General features: G+C 38.2%; 1 protein-coding gene across 1 annotated transcript in view; it reads right to left on the minus strand.

Moving 5' to 3' along the window:
- SCN8A (sodium voltage-gated channel alpha subunit 8) overlaps positions 1–9,700 on the minus strand; it is a 169,519-nt gene that overhangs the window by 114,621 nt on the left and 45,198 nt on the right. The window contains exon 2 of the mRNA XM_025045432.1: positions 5,899–6,228. Coding sequence (XP_024901200.1) covers positions 5,899–6,174 — 276 coding nt within the window. The 5' untranslated portion in view covers positions 6,175–6,228. The remainder of the gene's footprint in view (positions 1–5,898; positions 6,229–9,700) is intronic.

The following is a 9,700-nucleotide window of genomic DNA, read 5'->3' on the forward strand; positions in this document are numbered from 1 at the left end:
TCCCTTTGGTATCACACATATCACTGCCACATCTACATCCCTAGAGCACAGTTTTGCTCACATTTCCTCACTCCATTCAAAAACCTTCAGTACTTCTCTACTGCTTATCAAATAAACACCAAACTTCTTAGTCCAACATTGTTAGTCCTCCATGATTTGGCTCCAGCTCTCTCTTCCAGCCTCATCTCCCATTGCTCCTCAGTCGATTCCCCACATTCCAATCAAATTAGACTACTCAGCTTAGAGCACAGTTTTGCTCACATTTCCTCACTCCATTCAAAAACCTTCAGTACTTCTCTACTGCTTATCAAATAAACACCAAACTTCTTAGTCCAACATTGTTAGTCCTCCATGATTTGGCTCCAGCTCTCTCTTCCAGCCTCATCTCCCATTGCTCCTCAGTCGATTCCCCACATTCCAATCAAATTAGACTACTCAGCTTTTTCTTAACTGTCCTATGTCTTTGTCACTAAGCCTTTTTTCATATTGTTCTTTCTTCTAGAATATTCCAGTCTATCCCTCTTTTCTAAAATCCAAGATGAATTTCAAATACCACTCTTACTATGAAGTAATTAAGTAAGGCTCATTCTAGAGCCCCCTTGTCAAAAGTGATATCACATTATATGCTACCATGTTATAAGCCACTCAAGGGTAAAGAATGGACTTTATTTATCTGTTTTCCCCCAGGAGAACCCAATGCCCCCAATGCCTCACATACAGGAAATACTTATTATGAGGCAACTCAAGCTGCTATATATCCATGTCAACTTCTCTCATTTCCTTTACAGTCAGTTAATACAACTCACACAGCCAAGAAAAAAACAAAATACTTAATAAAGGTAGACATGACAAAACAACTTAAAATATTCAGGAAATAACAGCCTTTGTATAAGACACACGTGATACCAGTAAATCAAGAAGAGATTTGAGCTCTAGATAGAGGCTATTACCTAATGATCTTTTATAAAGTCCCTTCTAGTTCTAAGGTTCTGCAAGAGGAGTGATAAGACTGATAACATTTAACAACAGTTATCTAGCTCTCTGAAAAATACCTCTAAAACATCAGGAAACCCATTTCCTGATCCACTTTCTCAGACCCCAAAGGAAACTAATTATTTGGGAATAGAAGAGACATACTGGTAATCAGTCTTTTCTCTGCTAGAGTTCAATTTGTTTTGGTAGATGGAAAACTTTTTCATTAGAAAAAAATCATGTCACCTTTTCTATTCAAAGCATTTATAAAAGTACATACTGTTTTCATATGCATTATCTCATAAGATTCATTCATTCAACAAATATTGATTGAGCACTTACTATAGAGCGGGCACTGCTCCAGCTGATGACTACACAAGAAGATGAACAATAAACAAATAAATATACGTCTGGTGTTGCTAAGTGCTATGGAAAAAATGAAGCTGGGTTGAGGCAATTTTGTTTTGTATAAGGTATCCAAGAAATTATCCTCACAAAAACCCTATAAGATAGGTGGGATATTAGCTATTAGCATAATTAGCATAGACTACTCTGAGCTCCTTCACTTGAGACGATAAAATACAAATATCATCCTTTCCCTCAAAAGTAATCATAGAGATTATCAGGGATGTGAATGAAAAAAGCAAGGATTTCGTCTTCTGTATTTTTTTTTTTTTTCGTATCTATATATTTGCCTGCCTGGCTTCAGAAAAACAAAGCCAACTGGATCAAGGCGAGGATCAATTAATGAAAAATTAGAGAAGTAGGGAACTAGAAATATATACTGATGGTGGTATTGGCTTTAACAAAGTACTTCATACCTCATTAAATTTACAAAATAAGGAGGCTGAACTAGAGGATATCCAAGGCTATCATATTCTAACATTCTATGATTCTAGGTAGCCTTCGATTTGCAGGAAAAGGTAAACATAAAAAGCTGAAGGTAAACTGAACTTTGGGAAACTAAATATAATTTTTTAATGTAACAGAATGTATCCTATTTAAAGGCACATGAGTCATTTCTGTAATTCGGGTTTTTGTTTATAGGACTTTCTTCTAAGAGGGGATACCCATTAAATAGAGGACACACATAACAATTAAGAAATAGGAAAAGGGGTAGGAGCCAACTCTGAAGTGCTTCTTTCGACTTAATTCATTGACTTTCTTAATGCCCTAAGACAGTTATTAAGACTATATATGGCCATTTAAAATTCAACAAGTTATTATTAAGCACTGGAGAGTATTTGTTGTAGTGAAGAGATACACTTCAAGCAATAGAGAAAGAGTCCTTGATTTGATTCACTAAAAAAGTATGGAAGGGGAAAAAATGCATTGAGAATTTACATTGATAAAACTTAAGATTCCATAATATGAGAAAAGGGAAAATAACAAAATTAAGATTTTTAACTGGCTTATAAAAATTTGAAGACCAAGAATAAAGGCATTAAGGATAGTTCAAGTTCCTTAAAATACCTATTTGTTTTCACTTGTACATATATAAAGAAACTCTGGAAGATACTACTAACAATGGCTACCTACGCTGGGAGACAGGAAATAGGCAGATGAGGGTGAGGTGCAGAGGGGAGATTTTTTACTGAATTCACTTTTATAGAATACTTTTTATTAACTGAATATTTTTTTTTTTGCTGTATTTTTAACCATGTAAATATATTGCCTATTTTAAAAATTAAATAAAAAATTTTAATGGTCCTCAAATTCAATTTTTTTGCAGGAAACTGTTGAAAAACAAGAAAGCCAAAGAAAGGAGACATCAGAACTAAGTACCAAGAGGCAAAGAAAATGTTATAGCACTAGAAAGTCTCAGAAAATCCAAAGAGGGGATGACCCAGGTTGTTTCAGGGACCAGCTGGGAAAGTCAGGTGAAATGCGACACAGACAGCACTACTGAGGACAAGAAGCTTATGATAACTCAAACCAGTGCCAGCTGTATGAGTGTCTTGAAAATGTGATACACAAATTTTAAGGCCCTGTGTCCCTGGATAGTGTGAAATCCACAAAGGGATGAAACCAGAACTTCACTAACAGGCCTGGAACTAGTTTTCTTTCACCCTCTAAAATAAAGAGGGGGAAGAAATAAGAAACAAATCTCTATGAGAGTCGCAAAACTTATTAAGCAGTTAGAAAATGAGAATTCTGAGGAAAAGATAAATCCTTTTGAATCATTTAGCGAAGAAAATAAGTTCTATAATGTAAGAATTATTTAAGGCAGCCCTTGAAAAACGATGGAAGGAAATGTCCTTGTAAAGTCATTTCTACTCTCAGGATTTTTTGATTTGTGGCTTAATCCCCAGTGTGCCTCCCTGCAGGGGAGATTTTGCTAATTTGGCCTAGTTAGTACAAAGTATTAGTAATACCAAGTGAAAATTTGCAAGTAAGCTTGAACAGGCTTATTTAATCAGCTGGAAAATCCCTTACTTAAAAGTACAATTAATACTTCTGAGGTACTAATATTCTTTCTTGTCATGGATGTTAGTTTGTTTGCTTTATAATAATCATTAAGTTATGCATTTATGTTTTATGAACTTTTCTACATGGTGTATATTTTGCAATTTTTAAAAATGGATTCCAAAAAAAAAAAAAAACCCAACCATTGAAATTATCTTTTCCATGAACTATTTCCCTTGTGGTGAGACCAAAGGCTGAAGTCAGTCTTTTTATCATGAAAAGCCCTTATCAACACATGGCCTACCTAAGAAATGATACTTGATCAGAGCCAGAGACCTCTTCTCTTTGAGTCCTCACTCCCAAGTAAAGGCCACTAAACTCTGAGACATTATTAATGGAAAGAGGCTGTCTATAGAGCAGGAACCAGGAAAACAGGCATGCCAAGGAACATTGGGCTCTGACAATAAATAGCTCTCTATATTTTTCATATATTGTCAGGTTTAAGAAAAGGAAATTTAATTTGTACTTGACTTGGAAAAATACACAGTTCAAATAAAAGCAAAGAGGAAAAGCAAAGAAGTTTTAGTCACCTGAAAAGTCAGAGTCCAAAGGGCTTTACCTATCTGCTATTGCTATAAGAGTATTTTCTAAAAAAAAGTTACACCAATTGGCCAAATTTATCTAAATAGGCACAACTTGAACCCTGAGATTTGTCATTTCTTTTTACTTCTATTAAGACCAAAGAAATTTGTCATTCTTTTTCTAAGGTCATAGAAAAGAGGAGGGAAATACATTTCGAAATTCTACAATGAATGAAACAATTCTCTAAAACAGTCCCAAGAACCCATGTTCCTTTCCCTTACCCAGAAAGTTAAAGTTTGCCTCCTCCCTCGCATACTTACTACCACTTGCAAAAGCCCAGATAAAAAAAGTTAGACTTTAAGAAAGAGAAGAGGTAATGGGGAAATCAATGAACTTAGGAAAACTACTTTGTCCCAGAACTTCATATTTGAAAAAAATCCTCAAAAATTCTGTTCAACTTCTCTGTGTCTAGATGAGAAAATTTAAGCCTATACAGGTGAAGTGACTTGCTAAAGGACATGAACTAGTTTTGAGAAGTTTTTCTCTTCATTTATTACTTTCTTTTCCCATTAATTATTTGTGGTAGCTTGAACAATACATATACTAAAAAAGAAAGATATAAATAATAAACATGGTGAATTATGGTAGAGTCAGGATTTCTCACTTCCAGTCTACTGTTCTTTATATCATATCACGTTTTGTTCCTTAACTTTCAAATTTTCCCAGTGGAAGACACAGGCTACTGGTTCCACTTTTTCCTATTAGGTAGCTGTTCCGAGCTGCAACATAAGTACACAGGTAAAGGACCATTTTGTGTATACAATGTCTTAATTGCTTTTGCCATCCTCCACTAAAAATGCCTCTACAACTATGTCAAGAGATTTATTGGCCTTGTCTTACTTCTGTCCCACTATTAACCCAAAGAAACTGAAATTTCTTCCAAAATGTAAAGACTAAAAGGTAATTTAGTTAAGGGCAGTTTATAAGGTAGTTCTGTTAATAAAGGCAGTTTAATTAAGCTTTATATTTGTAAATATGTAATTATACAAAGACTTTCCCCCCTCATCTGGTAACACCTATCGATTTAATTCTTTAAATGACACCTGTTGAATGAGGGATCCCCTAAAATGGTGTCTAATGTCAGTCCTCAGTATTCAATGGCTAATTACTTGGCTGGTTGATTATAATCCAGGGGACTTTGCTTCTCTACTTGTTGCTTTGTTTCAAGATAATCATGAAAAAGAAATCCAAGATTTGGTCAAACATTTGTTAGGGAAGTTTGAAATCTGACCGAATGAAGATTTGTATTTCTTTCACCCGTGCTCCTTACTGCAGGAGTAACAGGACTGACATTAAGGCAAGAATCAGTGCTGGCTCAATCCGGACAACTGCGTAACAAGGCCAAAGATGTGGAATCTCTCCTCACTGGCCCAGTTTGGCTTATTCTATTCTATTCCAGTGCCCAACAGCTACCCATGCTCTCATGTCACAAATAAGGCTGGATAAGAGTACAGCCCATCATCTCTCTTATACTGAAAACAGGCTCTGTTAATATCACAATACTAATGCCATCTTTATATTCAAAGATAGAATTCTGAATGTGTGTGTGAGAGAGATTCTGCAGGGTTGTACCTTCTTTTACTATGCCATCTTTCTTTAACTCTATTAAACAGTTCCATTTCATTTATGTCTTTTTTCTGATCTGGCCTGCAGCCAAAAACATTAAATCTTATTAACAGAGTTGAGAAGTGCCATGACTCACAAATGATCCTTAAAGGCAATTAAACTGAAAAATAACCCCTATAAGCCAGAAATGAAACAAAAGGTTAACTACTTATCCGAACTTTGGCAAAGAGACACAGTTCTTTCTCCCTCATCTCCCCTAAGCCTCTTAGGAAAGGGGTATCTGAAGCTGCTCCTCCTCCTCCTCCAACTCACTTTCTGCGTCAAATAGTATGGGTCAAAGTCCTCCAGGGGAACTGCGACCAGGCCTTGTGGGATGTCCCCGTAGATGAAAGGCAAACTCTTCCCTGCTTCCAGGTCACTGTTTGGCTTGGGCTTGCTGTCCTCATCATCTTCCCGATGACTGCCATCGGCTTTTGGTGGTTTCTTAAGCTTGCTCTCAGCAATGCGCCTCTCGATGTTTGCCAGCGACTCAGGAGTGAAAGGCTTGAAACTATCAGGGCCTGGTGGTGCGAGCAGCCGCGCTGCCATCTTCTCATCCTGCAGCAGCTTCGTTAGTTATGCTGCGTCCAGGACAGGTCAGCTCTGGAAGAAAAAGCAACACAGACAGCATTAATCAATCACTGCTCTAAAAAGAGGCCAGGCTAAACCATCTCACTCTCAAACTTTATTCACAATCTTTGCAACACATAGTTTCTTCCGTGACACAGTTATTTTTCTCCTCAGAAAATCTGTGGTGTGAATAGACTAGGTGATGTTCATAACCACCCCTCAGGGGAATGATCAGCCAGCGAGATCAAAAGATGGGAGTCTCCCGAATTGCTAGTATTTATTATTTACTTAGATGCAACTCCCTGTTAGGACCACATACAGTTACAAAGATATATTCCATGCCCTCAAGGAACTTATATTCTAAACTAATAAGGCATATTTAATATTACCAGGGGAACAAGTTAGCTTTGGACTGCTTGTATGCTCGTCTTTCTTGGTAATCCACTCCCCAAAGAAACACCCTTTCTTCCAAGGACAACACAAATGGTCACTGTTTTCAAATTTCAGATTCTGAAAACACTAAACCCTTTAAAACTATGGAGGCACAAATTATAGATAAAATAACTTCCATCTGCCTCGGCTCCTCAGTTTCAAGTTATTTTTCAATTCACAAAGTTGTGTAAAATCCATCCAGTATAAAAGCCCAGAAGTACTTTCTTTGATGACCAAGCTCCTGCCAGGGACAAACGAAAAGCACTTTTCTCTGTGGAGAGGGCAGACACTGTTCTATGTACCTCACACTCAGCAGCAAGAAAACGCAAATGGGAGAGGAATCTTAGAGGACTTCCTTGATGCAACAACACTGCAGCCCTGCAGGATAAATGACAGCAGAAAGGCTTGTGTGCAACTGGATAGGGGCTCAAGCCAGGAAGGACAGGAAGTGAGAATGGAGTAACAAACCAAAATTCCCTTCTAAAAAGAGAAACTGAAGTTATGACATAACAGAGCCAATGATTTCTAAGCACGGTGTTTGAAAAGCCCATTTCTCCTTACATTTAACTAGAGTCCTGGGTTATTTAAATCCATGCCTTTAGACAAAGAATCCCTAATGCCAAAAGCAATAGTGTTCCTTTACTGTCACAAAGTGACCCAAGCAGGTGAGTCTTACCATGAACCTTTAGGGTGTTACTGACAGTTCACCTGGTGCTCATGGTGCTGCTCTTTCCTTTAGTTTTCTGAGCTCCACACACAATCCAGGAAATTCTTTTTTAAGGCTAATGATTGTTCTTTCCCTTCTTTCTACTTAGCCTTCAGGGTCCACTTCAAGGCAAGTATCCATAAAACCTGAGGCTTCTCAAGACAACAGTAGTAGAGTTAACTAATTTGGGAGTTAAAAACCTAAGTGCTACTTTCATAAATACACAAGCAGAGATCCCAGATTTCCCTGGTGGTAGTGATTGCTAAGTGTTGCAAAGGCAGTGTGTAGTGTTCCTATGCGGGCTAGTCAGCTGACTCACAATATGGGACAAATGGGGCCAGAACCACAAGTTTGTCCCCACATAGACCTGTTAGCTTCACTCTAGGCAAAAACACACTGTTCCACAGATGGCAGGGTTAAAGAAATCATTTTCACATATGAAGCATGGAATTTTAGAGCTGCAAGGGATTGACAGATCCAGTCCATGTCATTTTACAGATTAGGAAATTTGGGGTCCTAACAGATGGGATAACTTTGCTCAAAGTCACGGGGCCAGGATGAAAATCACTACCAAAGAACTCTGACTCCCCAATTCACACTTATTTTATTACGAAAATATCAGTTATCTATCCTCCTATCCTGCTGTCCCACTACTCCCGAGCAGGAATCGTCAGGGTCATCAAATAAATCACATGCAAATGCCAATGGCTTTACTGATCTAAGACTAATTCACCTTTTCCCCAAACCAGAATTCCTTCCCCCTCATTCCATTCCTTCTATCTATCCCTGAACCTCCTCCCAATTAATCCCCACTCCTCCAGAGCCCTCCCACAAGCTCTGGCCTTCGCTAATTTTTCCCCTTGTAAACTCCTATAGCTTTCTCATGACCTTAGCTAACATTCGTCACATTCTTACTATGCTTCAGGGATTGTTCCAAGTGCCTTGCTTATATTCACTAATTTAATCTCAGGAACAACATATGAGGTAGATATTATTATATTATCCCCATTTAACAGGTGAGAAAACAGAGGCACAGAGACCTAATGTAGCCCAAAGTTAGAAAATGACAAAGTCAGGATTCAACACATCCTACTCACATTTGTTTTCGCTCTTAATTATTGTTGAATTGCGCCATGTAAATTCCCAGAAGTCATAGGCGGTTTCTTAAACTTCTTTTGTAACCCTTTCACAGAGAATAGGATTATGCCTGGAACCCAGAATTAGTCCAAATACCTGGGACTCCATGGCTCCCATAGCCACACTCATTCTCTTACCCTTGGGTCACCCTCAGTTCCTACTTAGAGGACAAAGAATACTGCAAGAGAAAGTCACGGAAGATGCTGACAAATTCTTGTGACCTGATTACATGCACTGGGTTCTTCACAGGTAAAGCCATCCAAGGCTAAGTTCTCTCTGCCTTTGCTTCCAGATTCTATTTCCTCCTGCCTTCTCCATCACTGCTCTCTATCACATTCTCAATCTTTACCTTTCCTCGCCTACTTCTGTATCTTCTCCCTTTACATCTTCATCCCTCGACTCTTTGGCTTAAATGCTCCCAGTTCTGTTCTATGTTATCCTGGTTCTATCTACAACTACAGTCTCCTCTTCCCCCACCACCTCTTTCTTTTCTAAGAGCTGGCCTTCCGCAATCTCTGTTACACTTTTTGTTTCAGGGATCTCATCTACTCAAAATAATCTGTATGTGGGTGATTTTCAGATTTCCATCACCAACCCTAACTGCTCTTCTGAGCCCCACGAGTGCCTGTCATCACTTCAAAATTAAAGCACTTAAATCCACATGTTTTTACTTCCCAAACTGATTCCTTCTCCCAGCTTTCTTTATTCTGTTATTGGGAGCATCATTTTTCCAGCGATCTAGAGTGAAACCTCAGTCATCTTTGCCCTGTTGTACTTTGCTGTCCTTGCCCAAGTAGTCGCCAGCCTTACTAATGCTTCTTCCATGTTTCCTTCTAAAATAGTATCATCCTAATTCAGGTCCCACCGCAATGGTCTCCCACTCATAGACCAGTCCTCAGTCCACCAGGCACATATCAAAAGATCCATTTCCCTAAAAATCTGCCTCCATTATGTCATTTCCCTCCCTAAAGCTTACCAGAGTTAAAGGACTGAATCCGAATATCTGCCATTTCATTGCCATTCAAGGCCTATTACAACATCACTTCTCAAACATTCTCTTCTACTGCTTATTTGCAAGAACATCTACTCTGGTGACTGTTTTTTGTTTTGGTTTTCTAGTTTTTTTTTGTTTTTTTGTTTTTTTTTTTTAAGGTAGAACATAATACAATAAAGTGAAGAAATGAGATGGGCTCTAAAGTGGCAACTGAGGTGAAGAGCCTGGAATATGCT

This window comes from Pteropus alecto, unplaced genomic scaffold (genome assembly GCF_000325575.1).
Source record: "Pteropus alecto unplaced genomic scaffold, ASM32557v1 scaffold220, whole genome shotgun sequence".
In the NCBI taxonomy this organism is placed as follows: Eukaryota; Metazoa; Chordata; class Mammalia; order Chiroptera; family Pteropodidae; genus Pteropus; species Pteropus alecto.